Genomic DNA, 17,618 nt, shown 5'->3' with positions numbered 1-17,618 from the left:
AGACGGCAGGTAGGGGAAATAACACAAGCAAACTATCAAACCAAACCATTTACCAAAGTAGTTCATTTTAGGAGCAAGACAACGGTAGGACCAACTCACATATTTCTCTCTCGCACTCCCCAGCAAAATGGCAATCGCTGCTTCAAACCCCTGAAAATAAAAAACGTGAGTAGAACCATAAGAAGACATATAAACACATAACCTCGAATTTGCACGACACCTAAGATAAAAAAAGAAAGCAAGAGAAAGAACGCGTCGGGTAGGGAATAAAACACAAGTAAAAAAACATATTTAAGCAAATCCAACGAAAACACACTGTGAAAGGCCTGTTTTTATAAAAAAATCCAAATGTATGTTAAATAAACGTAAGTGCTTTGAAGTAAGGTAGCGGTTTTATTACCTTTATGTAAGTGCAGTGTGTTAACTGAGTAATTTGTGGGGTGTGAAATAGGGAGTCAAGAGCGCACCAGAGCATGTGTTATCCTTGCAACATGTTGAGGCTGAACCATGTTTAGCACGATGCGCCGCAACAGGTGGCAAGGGTGATGGGGTTCGGGTATTGACTTCTAGCTCATTCATCCCTATGAACTCCTAATTGCTTCCTTTCTATTGAATGCTGATACTAAATGACTCCTACCTATTTTGCTCTGAATTCACTATCGATCTTGGTTTCAGGTGTTTTCGAATGTGGTCTAAAAGTTATATACATGCTTATGAAATTCAAAAGAAACAACACGTCGGGTAGGGGGGAAAACACAAGTGGAAAACCAGATTCAAGCAAATCCAAGGCAAACACATACCCAAATATCGCTTTCCGAGGCGAAGGAGAGTAGCAGCGGAGATTGAGCCGCGCACAAGACGATAAAAAGAGGTGGGCGTAAGGCAGATGCTGACTGAGAAGAAGGTTAACAGCGTACGAGAGAGGGAACGAAAGAAGTTTGGGAAGAAAGAGTTGCAAACAGAATGGAAAAAGAACGAAAGGAAAGAGAGCACCGAACACCACACCTCTGAGACAGACACTATTTCCTTGACAGTACAACCTCTTTGCTTAGTGGAGAACCTAGCGTAGAACACGTGTGTCTGGGAGAAACAAGAATGGAACGCGTGTATTTTGGTGACTAGGAATCGGGGAAAAAACAGGCCCATCACAATTTATCCAGACTTTCATGTATGTAGATATATTAAATTGTAATTTTATTAGTATATAATTGTATCTACTTAAATTTTAATAACAATATTCAACTTATTAGTAATTTGGATGAGGAGTAAAATTGATTTTTAAGTTGCATCATATATTAATTAAACCATGTATAATAATTTATGTTCCAATTTATCTATTTATCAATAGTTTGTGTATATATGCATACAAAAGAGGTCATGATAGGATCGGTTAAGGTAGTTGGAGTGTTTAGAAGGGGATTGAATAAACACTCTGGATTTTTGTTCCCTTTTAAAATATGAATTATTTCTTTGAGGAATTGATCCTGAAATCTTGTTTATCGATACAAATCAGTCAACTAATAATAGTGCGAAATAGACTGAAATATAGATTGAATACTGAGGAACGATATAATGTAAAACCGATAGTATAACTGAAATTAACACACAAATTTTTACGGATGTTCGGAGACTTCAAATGCTCTTACGTCATGTAACATCGCGAAAATTTGAAGGTCCACATGAACCACATGCATGCAAGTTATCAAATTTCTTATGTATTTTAATTAAATTGTTTTAATTGCATAAATTGATTATGGTAGACATGTTTACATGTTTAAAATGTAGTTTTATATTAAAATGCATAGAACTGTGTTTTTAAAGATTATTCGGGACGCGATCGAGTAACGGAAACCGAGAACTATATGAGGGAAAATATTTTATTAAATAGTTGTTTTTAATTGTTTAATATGTGGTGTATTTTAAATATGAATTTTCGAAAATGAGGTGTTTTGAGTTGTTTTTATACGCCGAGTCGTATTTTATATCGGTAATTGATTTTCGGTAAAAATAGGGACTTTTTGAGAACTCTGCTAATATTTTCATACACTTTCCTAAACAAAAATATTTTAAATAATAACTAATGAGCCTATTATACTATGTCAGTGGGTCTAAACTTGCACCGTAGGTTATATATAAAAAAATAAAGCCAACAAAACCTAGTCCCACTACACAAAACTCACGCCCACTCTTCTAAAAGCCCTATGATTCTTTCTCCACCAGCACACACATGAACATACACAAATTTGAAGGCTTTTCACGTGAAACTTGAAGAAAATTCAGCAAAGTTCCTCTCTGTCGATGTTCCTTGCATCGCAAATTGATTTTCGAGCGTAATATACGCAAAGTCGCACCTTAATATTTCTTCACTCATCTTTCAGACCATATTATGTGTTTGTTACATGATTGCATGAAAAACATGATACACTTTATATATTTTCGTTTTTATGGCATAAACATGATAAAACTAGAGTTTTCATCTTTCAAAACTCTTGATTATGATGGACAAAGGGGCTGCCATGGTAGTGTTACTAGAAGGGATATTTTTTCACATGTTTAAGGGCCGGAAAGGAGAGGGCAAGAGGAAGAACGAAAATATGAGATTTTAGAGTCCTAGGGTTTCGATTTTGCTTCCTATGAGGGCGCGAAAACCAGCTGCTGTAGCGACATGTTTAAGGGGCCTAATAGGGTCTAGTCATTGTCCTAGATGGGCTAGGGGATGGCTGGTTAATGAAGGCACATGGCTAGGGCACAACCTAGCTGTGGCCACAGGCTTTAGGGAGAACCATGTACGTCCTCGTGCATGGCTCACTAGGGCTGGCTTACATAGGTCTAAGGGGCTTAGTCATGGTCTTAGGAAGGTGACATAAGGGCTGGTTGGGTCGGCCAAGGGCTAGGAACGAAAGGGCTTAAGGGTCGAGCAAACTAGGGTTTAGGATATTATGTGCAGAAAATTCCAGCAAGGTTCTAGTCTTATTCAAAGGTTATAATTGGCCTGTTTTGGGTTGTATATGGTATAGTTAGGTGTTATTAAGATATGGTTAAAGTTTGGTGAAGTTTGGTTAAATTTCGAGTTAATTCAGATTAAAATCAAGATGTGCATTTAAGTTTAAATACGAATTGAAAAATTAGTCGAGAAGCTTAAGTTTGCGCCTAAGAAATATTTATGGGTATATTTAAGGTGTTATGTTAAGTTTGGAATGATTTTGATCGTCGTTTTTAGGTCTAAGGATAAATTAAGAAAGTTAGTGTTTCACGGGCAAATGGTCATTTTACACCTGAAAAATGTTAGACGTCCTGACATTGCCTTGAATGCTATAATAAATGTTTAAATGTTTAATTAAAATGTTTATGGAATTTTATGATGAAACGTTAATGCTAAAAGACATGTTGCATGCTTGGTTTAAAAGAAATTGATTTATATATGCATGAATTTTTATAATTGATTGAAATATGAAAGATTGAAGGAGATGAATTGATTGTGACTAATACGATGATACGATGATATGTAAGGCCAAAACTCAGTTGACGGGTGAGAGAGTCGCTGATGTCCCCGTCGCCTGGTACCGTGATAATACGTAGATGGTTCTATCGATCTACATCTAATATGAAAGTCACAATTGAGGATTTGAATTCAATAAAAAGAAAAACATATACAAATATGATGAAAGTAAATATGTTTAAATTTATGTTCAGGAAAAGCTATTTTATTAAAAGTATTTTCACTATTGCTTGTGAATGTATATGTATTACTTGCTATCATGGTTAAAGTTTGCTGAGTCAATGAACTCACTAGATGTGATCGATGCATGTGAGCATGATATTAATGGAGGATTTGATGGTTGAACTAGCTGGATTGAAGGTGCACACAACCCGAGGATCGTCGCTAGTTTTCGGCAAATTATGTTTAAGATTTAAAATACTTTAAATATTTTATGACTTATGATGTTTTTGAAAGGTTTTTGAGGGGACTTTAGAGTTAAGTTTATTTTTGAAATAATGTTAGCTTAGGGTTGGTTGACATTTACGATTTTATGTTTTAAATGCGTTCTTTTGGATTTTCAAATAATAGTTGATTGGTTTATTTTAAATGGTTCAAAAGTACTTTAAAATATATTTATGTATATTTTCACCCGAATGCTTAGGTGGAAACAAAATTCTAGTATATTTTAAAGAAAAACGAGTAGTGGACGTTTCACGTCACCCCTTCTATCACAAGGATATGTTTTTACTAGGGATGTAAACGAACCAAACCGTTTGTGAGCTATTCGAAGCTCGATTCGATAAAAGCTCGTTTGAGCTCGTTTAATGAGGCTCGTTAAGATAAACAAACCAAACTCAAGCTTTACAGTATTCGGCTCGTTAGCTCGTGAACATGTTTGTTGGTAAGTTCATGAGTAATCTTTTAGATGAAAAAATAATAGTTTTGATATTTGATTTATTGATTTTGCATATTATTTATGAAATATATAGAAAAATCTATTAAATTTATTTATTATAATAAATTTACAGATTTTAATAAGAATAATATATTTTTCTTTAAATATATAATTTACTTTTTAATTAATTTAATGAAAATTTAAATGTATAATTCATATTTATTAAGTTTGTTTAGGCTCGATAAAGGCTTGAATAAGCTCGTGAGCCATGCATATATTCGTTAAATAAAGCTCGAGCTTGGCTCGATTATAAACGAACCAAGCTCAAACATTCAAGAGTTCGGCTCGGCTCGACTCGATTACATCCCTAGTTTTTACTAAAAAACTTTGATATATTATAACATATTGTAATAATACACTTCAATTGGTTTTATACACTGCCAAACTAAAACTCAGAGTCTATCAATAATTTTACAGTAGTTAACTGGATTGATCTAACTGGTAACATGAATGCTACGAATAGATACATTGAGTTTAGACCTGAGTGTGCAATCTGTAAACTGAGAAAATACTCAAGAATTGTATCGCAACTGATTGAAGATTGCAGATTGTTCGTTTCGTGTGTTTCACCAACCTTCTTCAACTGATTCGATCAGCTATATATAGTCTTCGATCCCAACGGTCGTTTTAAATGCATTTAATGACAAATATTTGTTGAATCGTCGTCTAGTTACTTTATCTGACAGTAGTACGAGGTATTCAGATTGTCTGTTCTTCTTTGGTACGATATGTCAGTCTGTCTACTGATACTTCAAATGATTAGGAGACAACTGATCAACCGATCAGTTCAGCTGGACATTATCAATTCTAACTGACGTGCTATTAGTCATGAATATTTCAGTTGATAAGATTTTTTTCAGTTCAGTTCAAACGAAGTTTTCAGATATGATTACTCGATTTGTTCGATCAGTTAGGTTATTCAGTTCTCTTGCGGATTAACTTGTCAAACTTTAAAACTTATAATATTGCAATTGATCGAAGTTTTTCTTTGTTTTTCTTTGTGTCAAATATATCGTGTAAATGATTTTGGGAACTGTGTGTTCATCACTTATTGAGAACATGGAAAGGAAAATATCCAAGGTAACATAAACTCACATGTGAGACCCAAGCCGGATTGCCTTCAAATTGGGCCTCTTATTGGGCTACAGATCCTGTCGATTTTTCATCTTGGGCTTGATCTGCCTTAAATATTTTCATTTGTTAATATTTGAAAAGGCAATTTTCTTTGTTTCGGCCCAAATAGGACTTTAATAGCAATATTCCTACGGATTATTATTATTTTTTAATTCATGACATTCTATTCTATTTTAAAAAATATATATATAGTTAAGGTCAACTCCGAACAGTAATTTTTAAATCTGACTTTGTTTATTCATTTATAAATATAATTATATTTCTGAATTATGAAAAACATATAATTTTTAAAATTAAATATGAACACAATTAAAGACAAATTTCAACCACAACCGATCAAAGTCAATGAAAACCAAACTTCTGGATCAATCTTACCTCCACTTGAGTTGATTTTTCTTCAATGAAGTTGTAGTTTACACTTCAAGTTCCTAATTATACGGTACAGAATTGGATTCCTTGTGTTTGCAGAGCTCCCAATGGCGACCGAAACCAACGTAAAAGACAAAGCGCCAAATCAAGAAGAAGATTGGCGGCGACTGCCAACTTCAGACGCGATTGATCATGAACCTACGGGCACTTGGCAACATGCCGCTTTCCACGTCGCCACCACCATCGCCACCCCCGCCGCCTATGCTCCGCTCCCTTTCGCCGTTGCGTCTCTTGGCTGGCCTCTCGGTAACTAACACCCTCTTTAACAGGTGCTTCATCATTTGTATATTTTTTCTCGATAGAGATATGTTGTATATTTGGTGGATTTTGATGTTTCTTGGACGCAGGGGTGACGAGTTTAGTGGCGGGGACTCTTGCTACGTGGTATTCAAGTTTACTGATTGCTTCCCTTTGGAGATGGGATGGCAAGAAACATACTACTTACCGGCATCTTGCCCGGAGCATTTATGGTAGCACTTTTCTTCTTCATCTGCAAATCTTTCTGTGCTTCTGATGTTTTCTAACACCTTTTGTTTTTGGAAAAAAAATGTAGCAGAATGTTGGATCTTATTATAATTTTACCATGTTTGACTTGACATATGTTTCTTGTTTGATCTTGAAGGACCATTGGGTTACTGGTCTATTGCATTTTTTCAGCAGGTAGCTTCCTTGGGGAATAACATTGCTGTTCAAATTGCTGCCGGGAGCAGCCTAAAGGTAATCCTCAATCACACCTCAAGCAATACCGAATTCCGTTGATTTCGAACAAGAAGGCAAAATCATGAAACTGGGATTTCAAATTAATTTTATCTATAGGCAATATACAAGTATTATCAACCTGATGGTAGCTTGACTCTGCAACATTTCATTATGTTCTTTGGAGCATTTGAGCTCTTTCTGTCTCAGTTCCCTGATATTCATTCACTGAGATGGGTGAATGCCTTGTGTACTTTAAGTACAATTGGTTTTGCTGGTACCACCATCGGCGTAACAATTTACAACGGTGAGTTTCATTCTCGGAAAATGAGTCTCATGGTTTATAGAAAACGTAACCATTTATGTTATATGTGAAAAATAATCCAGGGAAGAAAATGAATCGAGAATTGATTAGCCATAGTTTGCAAGGCACCTCATCTACCAGAGTTTTTAAAGCCTTTAATGCTCTTGGTGCAATTGCCTTTTCATTTGGAGATGCAATGCTCCCTGAAATACAAGTAAACTACTCTCACTTCATTTCGATACGGTAGTACACAACTGCAAGAAATTGGTTTTCATATGATTGTTTGTATGTTAATAGGAAGCCAGATTTCCTATAGTATATGTTTATTCTGACCATGGTGAAATCCCAGGAAATTGGTTAATTTTTTGTGCTAATTTTGATAGAATACAGTGAAAAATCCAACGAAAAAGAACATGTACAAAGGTGTATCTGCTGCATATACTATCATAGTTTTAAGTTACTGGCAACTAGCTTTCTCTGGTTTCTGGGCATTCGGTTCCGACGTCCAGCCTTACATTGTGGCTTCACTTACAACTCCCATGTGGACTATCATCATGGCCAATTTATTCGCAGTCATTCAAATATCAGGATGCTTTCAGGTAATCATGTCAAACTCACCAAGAAAAATAGAAGCGTATCCCAGTAACATATGATCAGCTAGTACTTTGTAGTACCCTTGTCTGTCCATTTCTATTCACGAGAGAATTTTGATAATATTCACAAGGTTACATGACTAATTTTTCTTGCAACTGTGGCTACTCATTTTCGTGAACGCATATAAAGTAGTTGCTAACGGTCACATAGCCATTGTGTAGAGTCTCAGTTCAGCAGTTCTGGATGTGACATACTTACTATGTTCTTGTCCTCATGTTGAACAGATTTACTGCAGACCTACTTATGCATATCTCGAAGGGAGAACACCATATAGGAAGACTAATATTTTCTACCGTCTGGTTTATACGACAATTTACATTGGTTTGATAACACTTGTTGCCTCAGCCATGCCTTTTTTTGTGGATTTTGTTGGCATCTGTGGGGCTATTGGATTCACTCCATTAGACTTCGTGTTTCCCGTTCTAGCTCACATTAAAGTCGGAAAGATGGCCGCCAAGTTTGGGAAGTTTAGGCATGCAGTGTTGCTCCTTAACATTATCATTGCTGTCTGGTTTTCAATAGTTGCAGTGTTGGGCTGTGTTGGTGCAGTTAGATTCATAGTTGAAGATGTTAAAACTTACAAGCTCTTTCATGATATGTAACCATCAAATAAAATTCAATAGTACTCAAAGGTCGTCCTTCAAAAGGGCTACTTTTGATCCAAAGAATCAATAGCAAAACATACCAAAAATGGATCAGTCAGTCGATGCAATTTCATAAGAGTAGGTCTCTTGTGAGACGGTATCACGAATCTTTATCTGTGAGACGGGTCAACCCTATCGATATTCACAATAAAAAGTGATACTCTTAGCATAAAAAGTAATACTTTTTCATGGATAACCCAAATAAGAGATCCGTCTCACAAAAAACGACCTGTGACATCGTCTCACACAAGTTTTTTGTAATTTCTATAATGGGTAAACTCAACAAAAAGTAAATATGTATTCAACTTAATTCAGCAAGCACTCGTTTTCTCCATTTGACATCATTATGTTTTTAGGAGAGAATTAAACCGATCCAAATGGAGACTCTAAATATAGATCCGCAAAGCTAAGGGGCAATTGTTTAGGAGGACATGGGCCAAAACATTTGGTGTGACTTATTTATTATTGGTCCATATCTTAGTAATATTTCAAACCCACCAATATAAAGAAAATTGCCAATTGCAGTACGTAGATACACACGGCCCCCACTTGACTCGTTATTTAGGAGAGTAAAAATCAGACACGACTCACCAACCCGACATGGTTCAACCCGAAAAAAATAAGATTTGGGTTTGGGGTTTTCGGGTTTGGGTCAGATCGGGTTGGACCCGATAGCTGACCAAAAAAAAATCGGGTTGGGTTGGGTTCGGGTTGACCCGAAAATTTAATTTTTTTAAAAAAATATATAATTAATAAATATTGCCTACATTTTTTTTATACATTTTATGTCTGAAAAAATATTTATTGTATATTTATATCATAAATTTTCATAATTTAATATTTATTTTGAACATTTTTTATTTTTTAAATAATTATTTATTTGATTTAGTAAATATATTTTATTTTTCTACAATTAGGCTTTCAAATTTAAATCATATATATATGGGAGATTTTGTTACTATGTGTTTAAATTAAAATATTATTATTATTATTATTTGAATTTTAATTTTCTTTAAAAAAATTCAAAATCGGATTATACGGGTTGATCGGGTTGATTCGGGTTCATGTTCGGTTTGAGGGTTTTCGGGTTGGCTCGAGTTCGGGTTGGGTTCGAGTTGAGCAATTTTTGAATAGTACGATTTCTCAACCCGACCCAACCGAATTGACACCCCTGTCGTTATTGGTGTTAGAGTTTCTAGTCTGGTATGAACTTTTTCCACCATTTTTATTTATTGTTTATCTAATAATATTATTAGAGATAAAGGAAAATATGTATCCCAATGTTTATTTAATATAAATTTTCAAAAATTCATAGTCATATTTTACTTTTCGGATTTTATTTTCTAAAATTATTGTTCATATATTATTCAAAAATTAAGTTATAAACATATTAGGGCCTAATACACAGAATATCATATAGATTAGTTTATTTAATATAAGTTGTTAACGATATTTGGGAAAACTACCATCTGCGACATTCTCTATATCAATTTTTGTAACATTCTTACTTAATGAGTTGTAAATTGTATTTTTTTTCCTGTATATCAATCAATATGAACTATACGGAAATAAGCTTACTGAAACTGGTTGAACAAATGACTTATCAAGAAAATCGGTTGGGGTTTGCTCAATAGTAGAAAGGTAGGTAGATTGAAAAGTAAATAAGAAAATGTTGTTTTTGGATGTTCGGAGATTTCAAAACTCATACGCCATCCATTCTCTCTCACAGAAAGTTTGCGATAAAATACTTTGATAATTACAAGCGATTTGATATCACCTACTTCAGTAGGCCTTACATCGCCAAACTAAATTCTTAGTAAAATTTCATTCTAAACACTTTAAGCAGTAAGACTTCTTACTCTCAATTACATATATTTCTTACCGAAAAATTCTAAGCACAAATTTGATCTTCAAAATGATCAGATAATGATTTATCAGCGTGTGCTGACTATTTCAGTTTGGCTCACGAAAAGTTTCTTTAGAGAAGCTCAATTTGTTTTTTTATAATTCAAAGATAAATGATGTAACCGTGTAACCTTCAGAACTTGTTCAACCGATCTATTTATAGTTTAATACGGTAATCTTTTCAAAATGTATATGTTTCCAAATGCAGATGTAGTTGTTGTCATGTCATAGTCCTTTCTGACATGTTCTGGTTGTGCGCTGAAACCTGGCATTCTGTTAAGGTTCAGTTATTGTCAGTACGAAAAGTTTTATCTACTATTTCAGCTGCTGGGCTTTGATAATTTCATTGATTATATTGATTTTTCAGGAAATGTATGGATTTGGACTGACTGATCGACTAGATAAACTGTCATTTGGGCTTCATCAGTCAACTTTGAATATGTTTGGCTCTCAGTTAGGCTTCTTAGGAAACTTCTTCTTATTAAAATTCAGTTTTCCTCATTGAATTCAGTTCGATTAGGTTATGTAATTATCCGTTGGATCAGCAATTTTGTTCAATCACCAAAACTTAAAATGTTCTAACAATTTCTCCTTTTTGGTGTTTAACAAAATTATGCCAAAAAATAATGAATCCATTTATCCTCAACAATATATATATAATTGAACTATCTAACTAACAATATAGGCATTGTACCCAATCTCGCCACCTGATGATCCTCCTGGAGTCGGTAAACGAGTCAAAGTACAGCCCTAGCATATAGAGCCTCAGTGTTGTCCCAGGGTCATAAGGACTAATGGTGTACGATCATAACCACGGACTTATCCTCTCGATGAATGATAACCATTTGGAAAGTCCTAGGGAGTGCAGTTCGTTATAATCATCATATGACTATTCATCTGCATGTTTGGACATCTCTATGTCCTTACCAAGAAACGTGGTACATAACATCACATATGCTAGTCTGAGCTCAAGCGACCTTTATCCATGTTTTAGGCGGCTGAATCGACTAGGAACGAATTTAGATCATACAGTGTTTATAAATGAGTTTCAACATCGAATTACAATTCTTTTGTATTAAAGTAAAAAAATATCAAGGTATTTATATATGTTGATCACATAGGTATACAGATAAAGAAATAACAAACCATAAAATAATGAATTATATTAAAATAAGTATTGTTTATTATAACTGAGTCAATAAATTCTATAGTCAACAGTTGGCTTACAGGACATCTACTCTAATTGAAAAATTTAAAAATCGAAGGGTAGAGATTTCAAATATCGAGGGATAAAGGAATTATTCACTCTCGTGTATACGATCGATCATAATGTATTCAATTGGATAATCTAAAAGTTGACCAGAACAGATATGTCATCACTCTTGTGGAGCAAATTGAGAGAATTAACTCATGCAAGATTGATAGAGTCAGTGATCATGTTAAGGATGTGATGAATTTTATAACTTAAAAGAAGGATGTTTTGATGTCAAAAAGGATGAAGTGAATGGAGTTAGGACTGAGTTAATGAGCCAAGGAGCTAGTGAGCCCAATGAGCATAGAGATTTTATCTGTTTCAAAAGTTTGAGGAGATTAATCAATAGGGGATTCAGTTTGTATTGAATCAGAACAATTCTTTCATAACAACTGCGTGCAATCAATCATTGTTCCTTGTTGAGGTGAGCTAGGCCTTACTACACACAGTGTTGACCGCTCCTCAATTCTTACTTTCGACGGGAACAAGGAACGGTCGCAGCGATCACACAACATTCCACCAGTAGCGGAAGAGAGGGTTACCGGTTCCTCGAACGTTTTGATATCTTACACTGGGTAAATCGACAAAGAAAGAGAAGTAGAAGCAACTTCATCATGAGAGAATGTCCGTACAGAAAGACAGATAAATTTTAGTTAAATGCCAAATATTCTTCCTATTTGATCTATCTTCGAGAGCATAATATAAATTTTATCAGTTCAAGTTCAGGTTCAGCTTGTCTATGATATATGCCTTATTTTGATATCACCAAAAAGAGTGAAATTTACTCTAAAATAAAGTTTTAGAGAATTTAAAAAATAAAAATAAAACTGAATTATCAAATCAGCAAATATGTACCCTTGACAATTCAGTGCTTCTAAAGGTCGCTTAAATTGAAAATAAGAGGATTGCTTATCTACTTTGCCGAAATCTTGATCGGTATTATGCACTCAGTATTCGAGTGATAGAGAATGTTTTCTCACAAACGAATAAATTTGGATTTTATCAAGTGTCAGATCATGCACACTACTTGTCTATACTATTTTGGAAAAGGCGAAGATATGTTGCAGCTACCTGTTATTTAAGCCTTGTTGGAGTGAATGTTTACAAATTGATTGTAATTTTCAAAGTCTTCTAGTGCTATATGTCTGGAAACAAAATGAGAGGAGACCTAAAAGGATTACACTACCTTCGAACTTCCATAAACAAATCATGTACAAACTTTATTTAAGCACTCTCTAAGTTACTGATTTGAGAACCTGTTGAAGTATCAACACTTTAAGTTCAATATGCTATTTTTTGCACAACAACTTTGTTGCTAGCTTACTGATATTTATACGACTGGGATACAAATTTATTGTTGCTTAATTCAACATGATTTAGAGAAAGCTTTAAATCGTAAGTGTTCATTCATTCTCTTTCTGAACACTCATCGTTCGTTAGTGAGTTCGGTTCTCGGTTTTTTATTTTTGTTTTAAAAATTTATAATCCGATATCTAAATTATTCTCTTTCGATTCAATTCGGTTTTCTAACAAAAAATTTCAGTTATTTTGATTTGGTTTATTTGGTTTGATAATTATTTAAATTAGTAATTAAAATATAATTATTTCAATAAAATCTAAATTAAATTAAATAAATAACAAAAATAATTCTTAACTTACTAAATGTCATATCCTAAAATATATAATCTAAATAAAATATAAATAAAATTATTAATTAAATTAAATTTCGTTTTTTTCGTTCGGTTCGATTTTGACAAAAAATATAGTCCAAAACCAAACCGTATAAACATCGGTTTTAACATTTATATCCGAATTTAAAATTCTGTTTTCGGTTCGATTCAAGGTCCCTTCGGTTTGGATTTAGGTTTTTTCGACTCAAATCAAAATTTGAACACCCTTATACATCGCATGAGTCAAATACTGGTATAAAAAACGCACAACAATACATATTATGCTTACCCCACAGCAGTGGATCCACATCTATTAATTAGTGAGAGTAACAATAACAAGAAATAACAAACATAACACTACCCTGTCTCAATTATGTGAACTTATTTAATTTTATTTTTTTTTTCCCACAGACAATATTCTAGACAAATGAAAAATAAAATGCGACCTATATATAAATTAAGTAACAATAATATCAAAAAATGACAGAAAAAATGTCCTGAACGCTGTTACAATCCACAAAACAACGTATGCTCTTAGTAATTCTCATCCATTACAGGGATCATCAAGAAACTCGAACCCTTTTTTCTTTTTCATCCATGTTATAAATTTTGTAATAGATAAACATGGCAATACTATATATTTTGTCAATATTTATTTATTCACCAGAAAACATAATAATTGCATATATTTACTTCATCCACTTTATGTACACTTTCTGCGACTTGGAATAATTGCATAGTTTTGCTTCATCCACTTTACCGTTAACATTTCATTATTTTATCACTCCCTTCCACACATAAACACACAAAAGAGTTAGCTTGCATGTGTGCCCAAAGTTTGAGAAGCCCCATGCATTTTGCCAGCATTTTTACGACTTCCAAGTATAGTGGAGTTTTATATATATATATATATATTAAAAAAAAAGATATATATATATATATATATATATATATATATATAAAGCTACACCTCCACCCATTTATATTATTATTGTTGTTGTTATATTTTTTAATAATTTATTGTTAATTGATAATGGAACTTTGGTGAAATTAATTTAAGAGCGCCGATAATACTAACCAAACTTTGTGAATGATCAATTAATGTAAATTGTAATTTGATTGAGAATAGCATTCGTAAAGTTGTTATAAAATATGTACTTTTTTTTCATTTAAGAACAACAATAATAGCAGTGATAATAAATAATGTTGCATTAATTCTCTATAATAACATAAAATAATTATAGTATATTATGTTAGGTGATATATGATAATGTCAGTCCTTTCCTATGTTCTACGAATGTGGGTAGAAAATTAAAATTACTTCTTGGGAATTTGTGAACGTTTTTAATACACACTGTAAAGTTCTACGTACTGGATAGAGAAAGGCTTAAAATAATACTAGATATAAGGTTGAAGAGGACCAACATAATTGCAAGTTCTACGGGTGTATTTGAGTTTGTGAAGTAGATGAGCGTGTTGATCAATGGTTAGAAATTCGATTTCACCTATCAATATTCGGACGAGTTTGTCACACAAGACTTGTGTAGTGTGGTTTATTTTCTTGACTAACGTAATTTACGGACTATTGCGTTAGTACGGAGATTGACAAAGTGTACATCGAATGTTAATGAATACGGATTCCCACGATATATATATATATATAATTGTAATACATTGAACTTAATTTACATCTTTTTCATATGATGGAATCCGCGGACACTGTTTTTTAGTAAATACTTGGTAAATCATCGGGCTAACATGATAGCCTGTAAATCATGCTAGTCAGATAAATCGTACTGTGCAAGCCATATGCCACAGGCTCGTCCGAAAAAGTGTTGGTAAGGAGAATCAAACTTTTGACTTTTGGTCATACGCTATCTTACTTTATCAACTCAGACACCCCTGAAGAGCTCCATTTACATCTTAATATTTGTAGGACACATTTGATAACTTATGAAAATTTAATGTTGGAACAGTTTATTTTAATTATTTGACTGCATAAGATGATATGAGGTGTAAAAAAAAACACAAACTCCTATTAGACTGTCTCATTGATTACTTTTGTGAGACGAGTCTCTGACTTGACCTTACTCGTGAAAAATGTTACTTTTTACTATAAATATGCATCGGATCAACTCGTCTTACGAATATAAATCTATGAGACCGTCTCACGTAGGATTGAGAATAATATGATCTAAACCGGAAAATCGAAAATTCAAACCAGAAAAAGCCGCAAAGTGGACCGTAATCCAAAGTTCTTATTTTGGTTTTATAACCTAAAATCGAAAATATTATAGTTTGGTTATGGTTTTATGTAAGTCAAAATAGAACCAAACCGTTTAAATCATATTTAAGTAAATAAATTAAATTTATTTATATTTAGATGATTAGTAACTAAATATAATTTTAATAATTCAAATATATATTTATGTATTTCTATTTATATATTTTTATATTCATTAAGTTTGCATAACTAGTTATAATTTTACTTAAAAATAATTCAAAAATATTTATATATATTTAAAAAGAGTTTAATTTATAACTCACACAATTAGCATATCTATAATAACAAAATTTAAATGACCTAACCTCACTAAAAAAATTAACTGAAATAGACCTAATTAGATAATCCTAACCTCGAAAAACCGAACGAAATTTATAGAAACTGAATTTAAATGATTATTTTACACGTTTTTTAAGGATACATAATGAATTAATTGAATTTATTTCTAAAACCGTATAAACCGACCATATAAACCAAACCGTAATATTATAAAAACAATCTAGATCGTAATAAATTATTTAGTTATCATATTAGACATTTCAAAAACCGAACCATAGTTACATAAAATCGAACCAGATTGGCAATTTCTCACTCATAGTCTGACGTGAGATCGAGTCAAAAGAAAAAAGTGAAAAACGGGAGGTAAGAATGGTTTAGATCACATCAAATTTCATAAGAACACCTTAGTATTAAGAAATTTCAATTTTTTTGTCCCAAGATTTTCCTTGAAATTTTAGGCCGATTATTGGAGAAAACCCAACTAACAGTGCTTATATATGTAATTGATTGAACTTAAACCCTCTAAAATAATTAATACATTTGTGAATTTTTTTTATAATTTCAAAATTACCTTTTAACTATCCAACTCTATAAATCATATATTTATATGTTCTCTCCCACCATTTCAATTTTAAAAATCAATCATTTTCGGTTTAAAATTAAAACAAAAACCTACTCACTTTCAATTCCTACAGTGTCAGATTCCTCACCAAATCCATGGTAGTTCATGATTTATTGGGATTCACAATGTTTTATTTAACTCAAAGGCTTAAATTAATAAATTAATAAAGTGCAGTGAGGATTCCACTAAGCATGTGGGATAATGAGGTGTGAAGCAAATGCAATGTATGAAGATGAGGGCACATTTCCCCTACACCCACAAACTCAATATAAACAAACATACAAAATAGATTTCACGTGATACGGTCTCACAAATCTATTTTCGTGAGACGGATTAACCTGATCCATTAGAGTAAAAAATTAATAATTTTAACATAAAAAGTAATATTTTTTCATGAATTGAAAATCGGTTTCACAAAATTAACATGTGAGACCATCTCTGATTAATTTTACTTGTTCTCAAATGCGTTCTTCCCTCGTCACTTATCATCACACCACATGTATTCCTATTTTTTTTTTTTAATCTTATATAATAACATAATTGAGTTAAAAATATATAATTTATTTCATACAAATCTGGAATGTAGTTTGTGGAATAAATTCAGTCAAGACAACTTTCTTAAAGCCTGATTTATTTTTATAACTCTAACAGCTAGTCACGTTTCTTGATAGATCTATATGCCCCCGTCGCACTCGAAAATATATAAATCAAAATTTATTAAGTCAAGAAAATTAGGAAACGATAGGGGATTTTTATTGCGAGAAACCATCATTATTACATCGTTATAGTACAAAATGGAGCCTATTTATATATATATATATATATATATATATATATAGATAAGAGCCATATGTCTTGTGAGAATCAGGAATATTAAAATAACGATGGCAGCAGTCAGAAGAATAATAGAGAGCCAATCGAGAAGATAACCTTGGAAACAAATTTTTTTTTCCCAGATTGTGTTTTATAACAATTATTTTCCTTAAAAAAAAAGTATACATTCCTATATGTTTGTATTTTTTGTTATTGTGCATCAACGGGGATGGATAGGGAGCCTAAATACATATTTTTTTCTTATATTTGTGAATGTACATATGCTCGTACTAAACGACAAGTGGATATAAGGGGTTGCATCAACTTAAGTGTTAATGATCAAGTTATTAATTTTATGTGTGCACAGAGGAGCGTGTTTAACTGATGGTGTTGTTTTTATATCACATTAAAAATCAATTTTATCATTTCTTTGTTGTTGACGATGTCTTCAGCATATACTGGTCTTATCTATTAAGATTCGATGTTTCTTTTTTAC

General features: G+C 32.7%; 1 protein-coding gene across 1 annotated transcript; it reads left to right on the top strand.

The window, feature by feature from the left end:
• The first annotated feature begins 5,909 nt into the window (after positions 1-5,909).
• On the top strand, positions 5,910-8,275 carry LOC142544573 (GABA transporter 1-like). The gene is made up of 7 exons (XM_075651612.1): positions 5,910-6,245; positions 6,347-6,469; positions 6,622-6,716; positions 6,816-7,002; positions 7,083-7,213; positions 7,383-7,598; positions 7,878-8,275. Exons 1-7 carry the CDS (start codon positions 6,047-6,049, stop codon positions 8,253-8,255), a joined length of 1,329 nt encoding a protein of 442 aa, XP_075507727.1. The 5' UTR covers positions 5,910-6,046; the 3' UTR covers positions 8,256-8,275.
• Positions 8,276-17,618: the final 9,343 nt, after the last annotated feature.

Source organism: Primulina tabacum, chromosome 1, assembly GCF_025594145.1.
Source record: "Primulina tabacum isolate GXHZ01 chromosome 1, ASM2559414v2, whole genome shotgun sequence".
Classification (NCBI taxonomy): Eukaryota; Viridiplantae; Streptophyta; class Magnoliopsida; order Lamiales; family Gesneriaceae; genus Primulina; species Primulina tabacum.
This window is presented reverse-complemented; position numbering and strand designations above follow the sequence as displayed.